Source organism: Protomyctophum bolini (assembly GCF_963924005.1).
Source record: "Protomyctophum bolini genome assembly, chromosome: 6".
Lineage (NCBI taxonomy): Eukaryota > Metazoa > Chordata > Actinopteri > Myctophiformes > Myctophidae > Protomyctophum > Protomyctophum bolini.
Window position 1 is genome coordinate 43,396,476 of NC_137867.1, and position 15,488 is coordinate 43,411,963.

The 15,488-nt window shown below is 43.5% G+C and overlaps 1 protein-coding gene across 1 annotated transcript; it reads right to left on the reverse strand.

Moving 5' to 3' along the window:
- Positions 1–819: 819 nt before the first annotated feature.
- On the reverse strand, positions 820–14,394 carry slc14a2 (solute carrier family 14 member 2; the record flags this gene model as incomplete). Its single annotated transcript, XM_080765823.1, has 11 exons — positions 14,305–14,394; positions 9,589–9,648; positions 8,811–9,075; positions 6,559–6,748; positions 6,248–6,376; positions 4,513–4,705; positions 3,273–3,420; positions 2,643–2,777; positions 2,044–2,093; positions 1,400–1,642; positions 820–1,002 (listed from the first exon to the last, which is right to left on the reverse strand). Exons 1-11 carry the CDS (start codon positions 14,326–14,328, stop codon positions 820–822), a joined length of 1,620 nt encoding a protein of 539 aa, XP_080621949.1. The 5' UTR covers positions 14,329–14,394.
- Between the last annotated feature and the right edge of the window lie 1,094 nt (positions 14,395–15,488).

Below are 15,488 nucleotides of genomic sequence, written 5' to 3' on the forward strand. Positions count from 1 at the left end.
TCACTGCTTTACATCCACACCTCATAGGATCCTTATAATAAATAATTTACTTTTACTCAGTCTCCTGCCTCCGATGTTTTCCATAGCCCGAGCCAGCTATAACAAATAGCGGCTCGTCATTCATATAACTACGACAGGCTGACGACATTACAAAACTGACAACCGCTGGAGATTTCCGTCTGCTTATCCTTTTACATCAACAATCAAAGTGGACAAACGGGCATCAGACAGAACTTTATTTTTTGTAACGTTTTATTAAAAAATTATATACATATATAAACATACAATAGGAAAAATATACAAAATAAAGAATGGACTACTAGCGCAAGAGAACATACATGCATGGCCCCATAGCCTCTACTGAATGTGTTCTACACGTTCATTACATGTTCCCAAAAACTGTACATATTAACACTGTGTGTGTTTGAGGTCTTAGGGTTCCATATATACTTCATCTCCCAGTTACTTAATCGGTTTTTTTTTTTCATCATTTAACATTTATTTTAAAAAGGATGGAAACTTATCACCTGCACCAGAAACCACACCAGATTACCTGACCTGTATAGTGAGATTAATGACGGTGGCTACATGTAAAAGTTTATCATCTGTAGCTCGGTTCCAATATGACTTTACTTTTTGGAAACGATACTGCGAAAAAGGCTTTTCGCCACCGTTTTTGGACGACACAGAACAGAACCTCCTCTCGGAACTAAAGAGTAGATTATGAGGTTCCGAACTGAGCTAAATGGGTGTCAAAAAGTGCTTTTAAACACTTTAGACGCCAGTTCCCATAGGTGAACTAACATGGACAATGGTCAGTCAAGCATTTTGGGCGATGTACACGTCGGTGCATTCTCCTGCAGGCTCCTCCTCCTCCACCTCCAGCATCACTCCTTCATCTGGGGACGACATGCTGCTCCACCTCTCCTGCACCATGCTCCGCCTCTCCTCCGCCATTCGCTCCATGTCCAGCCTGAGCATCTCCTTCTCGTTCACGAGCACCTATAGGGACAGGAGACGGACGGTCATCAATATGTCCACTATAGGGACAATATCAACCCTGGGTCATCAATATGAACACTATAGGGACAATATCAACCCTGGGTCATCAATATGTCCACTATAGGGACAATATCAACCCTGGGTCATCAATATGAACACTATAGCAGGACAGCCCAGGGTCAGCCCTGGGTCAAACCAGACATTTGACTGCTGCTGCGGATCCTAACTTCGTTAAACAAGACCGTCTCCGACTATTACTGATTTTATTCTCTTTCTATATACGTATTCGCTGAATCTGCACCCCAGCACACGCCTGAACCCTCACAGACTGTCTTCCCCAAGTTGAGCGAGCCTTTCCCCCCGAAGTGCGTTGTGATGAGTTGCCACATGGTCTCACCTGGTCTTCCAGAGCCCTCTGCTGCGCCTCCTTCTCCTCCTCCTCCTCCTTCGCCTCCTCCTTCTCCTTCGCCTCCTTGTCCCGTCTCTGCTGCTTCTTGTGCTTCCAGTACCAGGCCAGGTTCTTCTCTGGGTACGTGACCTGAGACAGCGGCAGCTTGAAGATGGCCTCGCACTGCGTGGTCATCTGCAGGAAGGTCAGCGCAGACAGGCAGAACGGCCAGGTGCATGCTGGGAGTCCAAACTGGCACACAACAACAATATATTATATATAGATTCTTCTGACTGTGTTGATGACAGATGACAGTGTGGATTTTGTCATAGTATTTTTGAATAAAAGTTTTAAGTCATATTTTAGTCATCTAAACTGTTTTACGTTTAGTTTAGTTTTAGTTGAATAAATATCATATAGATTTTAATCGACTATATCTACAGTTGATTTAGTCTACAAGAATGTATTGTGGCGGGTGCTGATGGCGTCGTAAAATGGCTGATTTTACACTTGGTTGCATGCGGAAAATAGCCGATCTACAAGCTCACAATGCGTCGCAGCGTTACTATAGTTATTAGTGTTTATTTGTATGTTAGTCAGTTTAATGAACTCCAGTATAAATGTGCTGGCTTTGAAGAGCAGGCTGTACTTACTGCGGACATGATGTTGGCGATGCCTGATCCCAGGAATGCGCAGAAAAACGCTGAGAGAGAAGAGAAGAGGCAGATATTCAAAACAGAAAAACGCTGAGAGAGAAGAGAAGAGGCAGATATTCAGAAAAACGCTGAGAGAGAAGAGAAGAGGCAGATATTCAGAAAAACGCTGAGAGAGAAGAGAAGAGGCAGATATTCAGAAAAACGCTGAGAGAGAAGAGAAGAGGCAGATATTCAAAACAGAAAAACGCTGAGAGAGAAGAGAAGAGGCAGATATTCAAAACATTAAAAAAGGCACGTCGCTAATAAACATCCTTGGAGCATGCAGACAGAAATGAGATGCGAATGCCCGCTTTGTTCTACAGTTAATTTTTATTTATTTTTTGCACCAAATAGCGGTAAAAAATGATGTGTTATTCTTTTGTTTATAATTATATATACTAGCCCTTACCCGTTTATTTACCTGCCATAGTGTCAACCCCTTACCCCTGTGTCAGATCGGTGGTTATAGACTGGCATATTCGCCGATACCGATACGACCCAATATGACAAATAATAATCTCATATATATATATATATATATTTCTATGTGTCCTCACCACAGGTGATGGCGAGCAGGTGCACCTGCCAGGTGAGAGCATAGAACATCCCACCGATGGCGATGCAGGCCAGGACACAGTTGTACCCCCACAGGCCGAAGTAGATGTCGCCGAACGGAGCCGCCAGGGCCAGTCCTGAAAAACAATCAATGTACAGTACAATTTACAGTATGTCCCCCAAACCAAGCCTTTAAAACCCATTCTGCGCGGGGAACACCTTTTGGAGTTTTAAGCATTAAAGTCAAAGTCATAAGATTTGTCACACACGTTACTGCAGTGAAATTTGTTCTCCGCATTTGACTAACTTGTCTAACCACAAGGCCACTGTTTGGTAATTATGTGATACTTTAGCTATTTTTTTATATATACTTTCAGAGCGAACGTTTTTAACTCAAATCTTTGCTTCTGGGGGGGTCCCCTGAAACAACATATTTTCAAATGGTGGTTGGCGGCCAATTTCATATAATTTTTGGGGTCCTTGACATGAAATATTGAGCACCACTGATATAGAAACATACGTAGGTATTTCAGAAAACTGTCAGCATTTAGAAGACATGTGGGTCTGCGGGTCAAATGCGTATCAGTGTGATGGTGGTGGTCCTGGACATGAAAGCATTCCCGTTATCTCACCTGACGCCATGCCTGCGGCGGACCCCAACACGGCGTGGACGCAGGTGATGGGCGAGCTGATGAACAGCGAGATGATGAAGATGATTCCCGTCCAGGGGTTGTCACAGCCGTACACCTGACCCACGCCCACCGGAATGGACCAGAACAGCTGAAAAACAGAGAGGCTCCTTAAAGCACCTGAGCCCACGGGAATGGACCAGAACAGCTGAAAACAGAGAGGCTCGTTATCGCACCAGAGCCCACGGCTTTAGGATAAAATGAGACGGACTCCTCCAGTCACCTTCAAATTCGCGCACTGCAGAGGGCAAGTGTGCGTCTGTGCAGCTGATGCTCATTGACGCTTGTTAATGTTATAGGCATCAAGGCAATTATGCTTCTGCACTGTCAAATAGGCCAATGTTGTTACCTGACAATTACCCTATTCGCCTGAATAGAAGACTTTTTCCCCCCCCAATGCCTATATCCTAAAGCAACGGGGTCGTAACTATTTCACATTCAATGTTCTTTTTCCACAAATTAGTTTAAAAAAATGGGCATCGTCTTATAATAGTTGACTTTGGTGAAAAAGCCTGTGTATATATATATATATATATATATATATATATATATATCGGTATCGTATTGGTGGATATCGCCCGGTACGGGAAATGAGGACTTATCGGTATGTAACTTGACAGTTCTAGGTCAGATTGAACTTTTTCAACTTCCACTTTCAAAAGGCTTTAGTAGTGCGTCACATTCACACACCGTGACAAGTCTTTGTCATTCATTGAACCCTGAGCGTTCTCGTGTTGTGTGATCTGGCTTTGAGATGACGCAAACAATCAGATCTGATCTGTGATGACTACGATCAGATCGGCTTCGCCAGTATAGAGAATGTCACCTGGCCAGCCATCTAAACACACACGATGATGCAGTGATGGGCGAGCTACTAAAGGGCAGTGACTCCGTTTTGGAGAAATGGGCTGCATTCTGTGTGTTGATCACAGCTACTGTTTTGACGACGCGTGTTGTCCAACATTACTGACCCTAACACTAAATCTAACATTGACCTCTGTCTCAACCGGCCACGTAAGTCCCCTAATCTCGGCGGCCGATTACATATAATTTTTGGGGTCCTTGACATGAAATATTGAGCACCACTGATAACAGAAACATGAGGTATTTCAGAAAACTGTCAGAATTGTATAGAAGACATTTTCTAAATTTCGATGTCAGGCCCTAATATAAACGGGCTAACCTGGGGCAGGTCTATCTCCGACCAGGTGATGTTGGCCAGCTCGCTGCGCGGCTGGATGAGGACCTGGGGGAAGTGGTGGTTGAAGTGTCCCGTGGAGACCATGTGCACACACACCAGGATGTTGAAGGGCAGCGTGAAGACGGGCAGGTCCCAGCGACTGTTGATGGAGGCCAGCGCGCTGGACAGTAAGGGACTGACACACACACACACACACACACACACACACACACACACACACACACACACACACACACACACACACACACACACGTTACAATACTGTGAGGACATCAACATTTTAGGACAGTGCAGTGAGTCCAGACTAGAGTCCAATTAGGATCCACCCAGGCCAGGTGTGACTTAAAATTTCTATCATATTAATGAACAAGGATAAGATATATGTGACTCTTTTGGATACAGAGACAGCCATGACGGCAAGACTAACTGTCCAGGAGAGGAGAAAAACCTTTTGGTTGAGTTGAGTTAAGTGGGTTGAGTTGAGTTAATATAGCACAGGCAGACTCTTCACATACTAGAGCATGTCTGAAATAAATCGACATGTAAATATAAAATAAATGCTTAAACATGTAGCTAGGTGTAATGTTAGTCCACAGACATGTAAATATGAAATACATGCTTAAACATGTAGCCAGGTGTAATGTTAGAGTCCACAGAAGACATGTAAATATGAAATAAATGCTTAAACATGTAGCTAGGTGTAATGTTATGCCTGAAAGGTTCACTTCTGTGGACTCTTAGTGTTTTCTCAACTCGCTGTTTCTTTGCAAGACATTACTCTATGAGCCATATCTCCAAAACTGGTGGGTCAACCAATAGTTTTTGAAGCTATGAAAAACATGTTTTTGAAATGGTGCTGGACCATTTGTGTTAATTTTGACAGCCAACTCTCAGTCTTTTGAATATAATTTTGTTTTAGTCGGAACAGGAATGGTGACAACATCATGGTGGCCTGAGGTTCCCCCCCCCCTCCGAGGTATTCAGGTATTCCACTGCAGTGGAACATCCGTCAGCCAAACGTAAACGTCAGTCACAAACATTTACGACCTCCGTTTAGAGAAGATATTTACAGTATTCAGGTCATTCAAGTACATACGTACATACATATCTACATGTGTTCTTGAAACACGAGTAGCCCTGCAGCGCTACTGTACCGTACTGAAGTTACTGTACGTACAGTAGATCAAAGAGATGAGCCACTGCGATAGTGACAGAAGCACAATGTCCTTCACATGGAGGAACATAGCGGGCATAGTTTCACTGTGCTGGTGTCAGCCGAGCGCTGCGTGACTTACAGTATGAGGGCTCCGGGCTGATCGCAATCTGGAGTCCTTTATGAACCATGTACGGGTCTAGTCAATCTGGGTGAATGTAATGCACAGTCTACGTAAAGCGCACCATTGCACCATTTACCTGTATCTCTTTTGAAATAAAGAGATACAGCATTGTGAGCTTGTAGATCGGCTATTTTCAAATGGCCGAAATGTATAGGGTTGAAGTGGTTAATGTATGTTTTCTAATCAAAATGAAAATAGTAACTAGTAACTAAAGTTTTCAAATAATTGTAGTAGAAGTAAAAGTACTGGAAATTGGAAAATACTCACGTAAAGTACAAATACCTCAAACTTGTACTTAAGTACAGTACAGTATTTAAGTAAAAGTACTTAGTTACTTTCCACCACTGGTAGTAAAAATGGTTTGCGTATACTCTACTCACCACATGGTGGACCAGAAGGCGTTGGGGAGGAGGAGCCACCAATACCAGTCTCCGGCGGCCGAGAACACCGCCATCAGCAGGCCCACCAGGATGCCGTTGTATCCGTACAGACCGGCCGCTATCGCCCCCCTGAGGACGGGAGGCGCATGGTGCAACTGTTAGCTGTGTTGACTTTAAGACGTCGACAACCTTTTTTCACTGACGAAAACGGAATGAAAACTAACATAAAAACTAAAACTGCGACTGAAAAGTATGGAAACTATATAGCATTATCTCCGGTTAAGACAGGAGGGTAACTACACTACACTGACCTGCTCTGGCAGAACATCATGGCTCCCAGCGTGGAGAACAGCGTCCCCACGAAGCCGTTGAGGGCCCACCAGTAGTTCTGCAGGATGAGACCGGCGAAGATGACCGCCCCGCTCAGAGGGTTGTTCACGAACATCACCTGGGCCGCGCCGCGGAGACACCAGTCCACGATCTGCAGAACGATGCAGCGCTCTGGAGGAGGAGCAGCAATATCAATTTCAGGCAAAAATATACCTGCCAATTTATTTTATTACCCACCCATTACCCAGCCATTCAAATCTTGGACATTTCCCAAGAGCATAGTTCCATTGTTGACAAAGCAGCTGTCAAATGTCATGTCCTCAGGGACTACGATTGGGCTCGGGAACTTGATAGGGTTTTGAGGCCCTGCAGTCAGTTTGGGGCATTTGCTAGCCAGCTTTGATGGGGTACATCTGTTAAATCCAAAGGTTTCCAAAGGTCTGCATCTTTCCAATAAGTGCTCATACCAGGATGTGTCGCCAGTGCGACTAAACACTGAGTGTGCTCCCAGTCAAGGTCTCTGACCTTGAGCATCGGTGTAGAGACAGATTGTGGCATATGCGAGCACACGTACTGTAGCAGGAACCAAGCGTTATGCCCCTTTGAGCGTGCTGTGAATCTTGCATATCGCCACCATGAATTGGTCTCATAGACATGCTTGGGGTCAAAACTGTCAGCCCATGGATCATGTGGACCCGCCCTCTTTGGTTTTTTTCTTATATCTTATACATAATACACTTTCAAGTCCCGTATTTACCAGTCTATGACCTTACAAGCCAGCCCTATAGTTATACAAAAAACCTTTTGTTGACCAAAATTTGTCAAGTCTATTCTTAAAAGTATTGACTGAAGGAGCCTGGACCACTTCCTGAAACAATGATTTGTATGGTGTGTCCTATGTGGGCTGGGCACCTCGGGTGCATGACACGTCTATCTATCAATCAATCCATCTAATCTATTCTATTCTATTCTATTCTAGGGCTGAGGGAACATAAACATAAATCAAGGCACTCTCTCTCACGTCATTATTCACAGAAGCATTTACAGTAGCTTAGACCAGATTCTTATAGGGTTGACTGACAGTTCAGTAGGCCATTAGATTTACAACGGTAAGGGGGTGGGTATATGTATTGTACAAGCGTAAGTATGTTCTGTACGCATATACTGTACACGCGAGGAGGAATGCATTGTAATGTAAGGGCTGGGCTCCGATCATAACATATCATTCAAATTGACATATTGGTTGTTCTATTTGACCCATTCCCTGATGAAGGCTTAACCGCCGAAACGTTGGATATTCCTGTCTTACGTACCTGCTGTCCTAATAAATATTGGTACTCTAGCTATTGGTGTGTGTGGCCACCTTCTTGTTTATTCAAGATCTCCTGGACAGTTTTCTCCTGTGTGCCGGCACCACCACAAGGACTTTGGTGTGCGTAGAGCCTCTTTGTACACAGTGTTCTATTTGACCCACCAGCTTTGGAGATATGGCTTATATAGTAATGTCTTGCAGAGAAACAGCGAGTTGAGAAAACAGGCTTGAAAGATTCACTTCTGTGGTCTCTAACATTAAACCTAGCTGCATTTATTTCATATTTTGTCGATTTCAGCTCTGACATTTATTTCAGACATGCTCTAGTATGTGAAGAGTCTGCCTGTGCTATACTAACATTATAGCACAGTCTGCCTAGGCTGTGCTATACTAACTCGTTTTTCTCCTCTGGTAAAAAGCTGGAGGCTGCACGATGGCAGGCTCTCAGTCAAATTTGGTCACATTTTGTGAATGACGCAAGCTCAGGTCTGACACTGATCAGCCTGGACACCTTGGGGAGGGTGTATAGCAGTCCAGTGGTTCCAAAACCTTTTCATGTTAAGGAAATTCATACAAATTACCCCTGTGAATTTGAAAATATGAAGATATGCCTGGGACCCCCATAAGAAAGATTTTTACGGCTCTAGCAGTGACTCTCAACCCGTTTAATTTCAAGGACCCCCATTTAATGGCATTTCTATATCTGGGAACCCAATTTATATTGTAAAATCAATGTTAATTAACTCTGAGAGTGTACAAATGGAACCAAATGGACCCATAAGGGTCAACTTGGTTCCAAACAATCATTTAGCTGGGGACCCCTTGGAACTCCCTCAAGGACCCCTGGGGGTCCCTGGGCCCCACTTTGGGAACCACCGGGCTAGAAGACCTATCACTATCGCAGTAAACCGATTAACTTACTTTCCATCCATTTGGCGAACGCCGGCATGTCTCCGGCGAAGTAAGAGACCGCCTTGAGGAGGCAAGCCCTGCCCCTCTGCAGCCTGGTGCGCCTGGCGGAGACCCCCACCTCGGGGGGCTGCTGCTCCCCCCCCTGGGGCTGGGGGGGCTGCTCCCCCCCCTGGGGCTGGGGGGGCTGCTCCCCCTGGGGCGGCTGGGGGGGCTTCTTGCTGTCGGACAGAGCCAGAGTAGTTTTCGCCATCAGAGGCTGCAGTTCCTGGAGATCCTGTCATGGAAGGGGGGGGGGGGGGGGGGGGATCATGATTAGCTACGAGCAATGGAACCGGCCGTCTGCCATGACCCGGCGCGTGGAACCGGCCGTCTGCCATGACCCATTTAGACCTTAGGTCGATTCTATAAATGTCTTCTGAATCCTGACAGTTTTCTTGAAAAACCTCATGGTTTCTATGTCAGTCGTTCTCAAACATTTTCATGTCAAGGACCCCCAAAAATGTATGCAATTGGCCGCCGGCCGCCATCTGAAAATATGTTGTTCCAGGGAGCCCCCAGAAGCAAAGACTGTTTTGTAGTTTTCTTACTGTGCGTAGACTGTGTTTTGTAGTTCTCTTACTGTGCGTATAGACTGTTTTGTAGTTGTCTTACTGTGCATAGACTGGGTGTTTTGTAGTTCTCTTACTGTGCATAGACTGGGTGTTTTGTAGTTCTCTTACTGTGCATAGACTGGGTGTTTTGTAGTTTTCTTAATGTGCGTAGACTGGGTATTTTGTAGTTTTCTTACCGTGCGTGGACTGAGTGAAGAACGACGCTGTACAACAGAGGAGGAACTGCAGCAGAAGTCCTACGGAGGGAAGAGACACAAGTCCACAGTGTCAGTCTGTGTTGTCTGTGTCTGTGAGCTTTGGCCTGGCCTGTACAAGGTCTGTGTTGTCTGTGTCTGTCTGAGTGTATCCCGGTACTCGTGTGGCCTGGCCTGTACAAGGTCTGTGTTGTCTGTGTCTGTCTGAGTGTACCGGTACTCGTCTGGCCTGGCCTGTACAAGGTTTGTGTTGTCTGTGTGTAGTTAGCGTACCGGTCGGTACTCCCCTGTCTATGTATTTCAACCCACAGATCTAAGTAGGGCGTCGGAGCACCCTTCTGTTCATTATTCCTTGATTTACTCACCACACACTACACTGATCACACATCCACACTGACACTACTTATATTACACTTATACTGACTATACTGTAAGCACTTGTTTGTAAGCATTTGTTTAAGTAAATTACCATTAGTTAATACATTATTGTTAAACGTTTTACTCCACAATCAGCTCTCACCATATTTCTGCTCGGCCATCAAACATTTACAATGGGTTCTGACTCTGAGACTTTAAATAGGGAGAAGCACTGCTGAACACTAAAATTGGGCCAAACCAACTCCTGTCTGTGGAAAGGGAGGATTATTTAATTTATTTGTCACAGAGGGACACTGGACTCTAAAAAGAGGACCTTGGAAAACTAAGACTTGAGAAAGAAAAGAGCTACAAGCTCAAATTAATTGAAATGTATGAAAATGTGCGTTTTGTGTCAATCCCAAGCAGATTTGTGGATCATGTTAACCCCTATCAATTGATCCTGTCTGGTGGGAGGGGCCATGGGGGGTATATACTAGCTGCAGAGAAATGGCATTTCAGTCAGTCTGCTGTCTGCTGCTGGTCAAGAAACTGGTGTGCATCTTCATTTGCAGGTTAATTTGGTGTTAGGTTGATGTTGGAGCATAACTTCGTCTAGTACAGTACTAACAAAGACGGCATAATAACATGTTACATAACAGAATGGATTAGAAGGATTCTGTTGATCCCTTAGTTTGGCCTGCTGCCTCCTCGCGTGGTCTGGCTCAACGAGCTACTGCCACATTCTGCAGGCACAGAGCCAAGCCGTGCGTGCGTGCGCTGGTCTCTCTCGACTGTCCAATGACTGCAAACAAAAATACAGTCTCATTCCTAAACTTCCTATTTCATAGTCCAGTTTTCGGTGAAGAGGTGACCACAGAGAGATGTGTTTGTTTGTGTGAGCGGTGACCACCGCGGCTCAGTGACGATGTTGTAGTTTTAGTAAAAAAGTATTGTGTTTGTGTGAGTGGTGAACACTCAGTGATGTCATGTTGACAGTATAATGGCCTATGTCAAGAGTGTGAGCTATACTCCATTAATAATTTGGTCAAATAATCATCTTATGTTACAGAACTGAGTCAGTAGTCGTATTATTATTATTATTATTATTATTGCTATAAACCTTCTGGGTGAAATGATTAAGAAATAATCATTTGTTTTGGTTCATTTGTCTGTTTTCTAAAGATTTCTTTTTGGCTTTTCTGCCTTGAAGACTGACAGGAAAGAGGGAGAGAGAGAAAGGGAGAGATGTGCAGCAAAGCAAAGGACTGGTCATGAACGGGACGCGCTGTCAGGCCAGAGCCAGAGCCTTGATGTGCCGGGACCGCAAGGCCAGTCTGTTTTCTGAAGGTAAACATTATTATTATTATTATTTTTTAGCAATGTGAATTTCTTTGTAACTCTGAGTGTTCCTAATCATAAATGCACCCTGTGGGGGTCCGTTTGGTTGCATGTGTACACAGTTACAGTACTCCCATGCATCACACATAGCCTCCTAACCTCCATGCCAGTGATCAACTATTAATAGACGAGTTATGTAAGGCAACGTGAAAACATGTTGCTTCATATCCTAGTTCAAATCCTTAATTCTACCTTCCTTCACCTCCTTCCTTCCTTCACCTCCTTCCTTCCTTCCTTCCTTCCTTCCTTCCTTGACCTCCTTCCTTCCCCTCCTTCCTTCCTTAAGTATGCTACAAATGTAGCCTACTTTAAGTAGCCTACTTTAAGTAGGCTACATTTTGACCCCAATACTTTTGTAGCCAAAAACAAGCCAACTCCTGTGAGAGAAAATCTCTCCTCAAAAAACAAGCCAAAACAAGCCCAATAATATGGCCATATAATCTGATGATCTGATGCATTTATCATTATATAAATACTATGTATGTCTATAATAATTAATGTTTTGGTACATTCTACTATTTAAACACATACTTCAGCCAGAGCTTAATAAGTAGAGACACCAGACCCATTCTGTCACTCAGTGATTCACACAACCAACCAACCGGTTTCATTTTACGCTCTCAAGAGTGAAATTATTGTTAAACATCTGCATTACTTAATTTACAAGAAGTCTACACAATTAGAGGAGGTACTGTTACTTTGTCTCTCTTAATGAATCAATACAGCATTGTGGACAAAATTGTGCATTGTGGACAAAATCTTATCCAACGACAACAAAATATTCTGTAGTTTTGGGTCTGAGAGGCTAAATGTCATCAAAATGGTGGCTATTTGAAAATAGCCGATCTCACGTTGTGAGCTTGTAGATCTGCTATTTAAAAAACAAAATCTTGTGACAAATGCGGAATATTTTTTAGAATTTCTTCAACAACACTAATTAATCATATATATAGCCCTAGATCTCTGTGTCCTGTGCCACTGAGACATAACAATAACATCAGCTAGCTAAGTCGACCTTGCTCTATGAGCTGTCTCCAGTGGCTAACAAGACAGTCAGTCTATCACTCCAGGCAGTACACAATACAAGTACATTGCATATTCACGTACAAGTACCTTGTATGAGTACACAGCATGTTGTATACTACAACAAGGTCCTTTCAGGACTGGACTGAGACATAAATTCGGCCCGGAAAGTTTCGCAGAATTTAACTCAGACTGGCCCAGCACAACCAGCGCGCAGATACAACTAATTTAACATTTGGCCCAGACCAGCCCACAAGAGGGTCAACCCAGCGGGCATATGCCTGGTACGGTATGCCCAGCTGTGGCCAGCCCCCCTGCCTTGGACAAATACATTACCCTAGAACATGGAGATGTTGTGAGAATCACTGGTTTAAACAACATTAGGAAACAATTAGCCCAAATAAGCAACTACACTTTAGAACAGTGGTTCCGAAACTTTTTCATGTCAAGGACCCCCAAATTGACACTAATTAGCCCGCGGACCCCCATTTGAAAAGATATGCCAGGGACCCCAATAAGAGTATTTTCTCTAGCAGTGATTTTCAACCGGTTTAATTTCAAGGACCCCCATTTAATGGAATTTCTATCTCTGGGACCCCCAATGCTAATTTAACTCTGAGCGCACAAATGGCCATTTGTACACTCTGAGTTACAGACCCATAAGGGTCCATTTGGTTCCATTTGTACACTCTGAGTTACAGACCCATAAGGGTCCATTTGGTTCCATTTGTACACTCTCAGAGTTACAGACCCATAAGGGTCCATTTGGTTCCAAATGATCATTTAGCTGGGTGCCCCGTGGGAACTCCCTCAAGTACCCCTGGAGGTCCCCAGACCCCTCTTTGGGAACTGCTTTAGAAACCAGCCCGCAAAAAAATACCGCAAATACCAATTTTATATTTACAAGAGACTTGACAGAGAAACAAGCCCAAAGTCGCTTAATAAGCGGACATGGTAACACTGAAGTTCTTACAGGTCTGTGTCCTGTGTGGTTCAGTCATAAGGTAATACATAAAGTAATAAGGTTAAGGTTTACCTGTGTCCTGTGTGGTTCAGTCATAAGGTAATACATAAAGTAATAATGTTAAGGTTTACCTGTGTCCTGTGTGGTTCAGTCATAAGGTATTACATAAAGTAATAATGTTAAGGTTTACCTGTGTCCTGTGTGGTTCAGTCATAAGGTAATACATAAAGTAATAAGGTTAAGGTTTACCTGTGTCCTGTGTGGTTCAGTCATAAGGTAATACATAAAGTAATAATGTTAAGGCTTAGGTTTACCTGTGTTCTGTGTGGTTCAGTCATAAGGTAATACATAAAGTAATAAGGTTAAGGTTTACCTGTGTCCTGTGTGGTTCAGTCATAAGGTAATAAATAAAGTAGTAATGTTAAGGTTTACCTGTGTCCTGTGTGGTTCAGTCATAAGGTAATACATAAAGTAGTAATGTTAAGGTTTACCTGTGTCCTGTGTGGTTCAGTCATAAGGTAATACATAAAGTAGTAATGTTAAGGTTTACCTGTGTGGTTCAGTCATAAGGTAATACATAAAGTAATAAGGTTAAGGTTTACCTGTGTTCTGTGTGGTTCAGTCATAAGGTGATACATAAAGTAATAATGTTAAGGTTTACCTGTGTCCTGTGTGGTTCAGTCATAAGGTAATACATAAAGTAATAAGGTTAAGGTTTACCTGTGTCCTGTGTGGTTCAGTCATAAGGTAATACATAAAGTAATAAGGTTAAGGTTTACCTGTGTCCTGTGTGGTTCAGTCATAAGGTAATACATAAAGTAATAAGGTTAAGGTTTACCTGTGTCCTGTGTGGTTCAGTCATAAGGTAATACATAAAGTAATAAGGTTAAGGTTTACCTGTGTCCTGTGTGGTTCAGTCATAAGGTAATACATAAAGTAATAAGGTTAAGGTTTACCTGTGTCCTGTGTGGTTCAGTCATAAGGTCCAGCTTGGTGGAACTGATCTGAGTGACAAAAGCAGAATGAACTGAACTTGAATGCTCTGGAGCTTTTATACTGACCGCTTAACCCTCCGCCCCCACCCACCCCTTCCCCTCTCTCTCTCTCTCTCTCTCTCTCTCTCTCTCTCTCTCTCTCTCTCTCTCTCTCTCTCTCTCTCTCTCTCTCCTCTCTCTCTGTCTATGTCTCTCTTTCGCTCTCCACCCTCTCTCTCTCTCTCTCTCTCTCTCTCTCTCTCTCTCTCTCTCTGAGAGAGAGAACTTCTTGGAACAATTAAGTGTGCTTTGGTTGGCATGTAAAAGGTAAAAGTTTGCCAGTGAAGCTACAGTTGGCATCATTAATACATAAATGCCACTCTTCATCTGTATCATAATCACGTCACTCACACTGCAGCTCTTGGCATACAGTAGTTAACATTATTACTGACTGCCTCTCCAAAAATATCGCCCCGTATCGCCTCACTTCTGTGAGCATGGCCACGAAATATTATACCTGAAGTTAGGGATGTCCCGATACACCGATCCCAATAAATAAATCCCAATAAAATGTCTGTTAGCCGATACCGATACCAGAGAATAATATATAATAATAAAAGAAAAAATATCTTGAAGTAGACCGCCTGGGAATAGTGTTTATAGCTTTATATATCTGGTGTTGTGTTTATAGAGACTCCTCACTCAAATGTGCACTTGCAGTTTGCTCCAAAGCAAACTCCACATGCCCCAACATTTTATTTGCCTGCCATAGTGTCAACCCCTTACCCCTGTGTCGGATCTGTGGTTAGACTGGCATATTTTCCGATACCGATATGACCTGAAATAATCAAATAAGGGCCAATCCGATAACGATACAGTATCGGTACATCTATACCTGAAGTGTGTTAACTAAGCGTTGAAATGTATGGCTGCATGGCATGGCACTGGCAGCTATATTTAGGAAAGAACAAAGGAAGAACGCTCTTGGACACACAGTTTAGAAAGAAACACCATTTCCCCTTCCTTATCATGACTGAACGTGCTGTGCTTAGTGATCGGCAGCAGGATAGCAGGATGCTCTGGATAAACACAGGATAAACACACCATGAGACGGCAATAAAAAGGCCTTTCTTTGCATTGTGATCGGAACACCCTAGAGTCTAGGG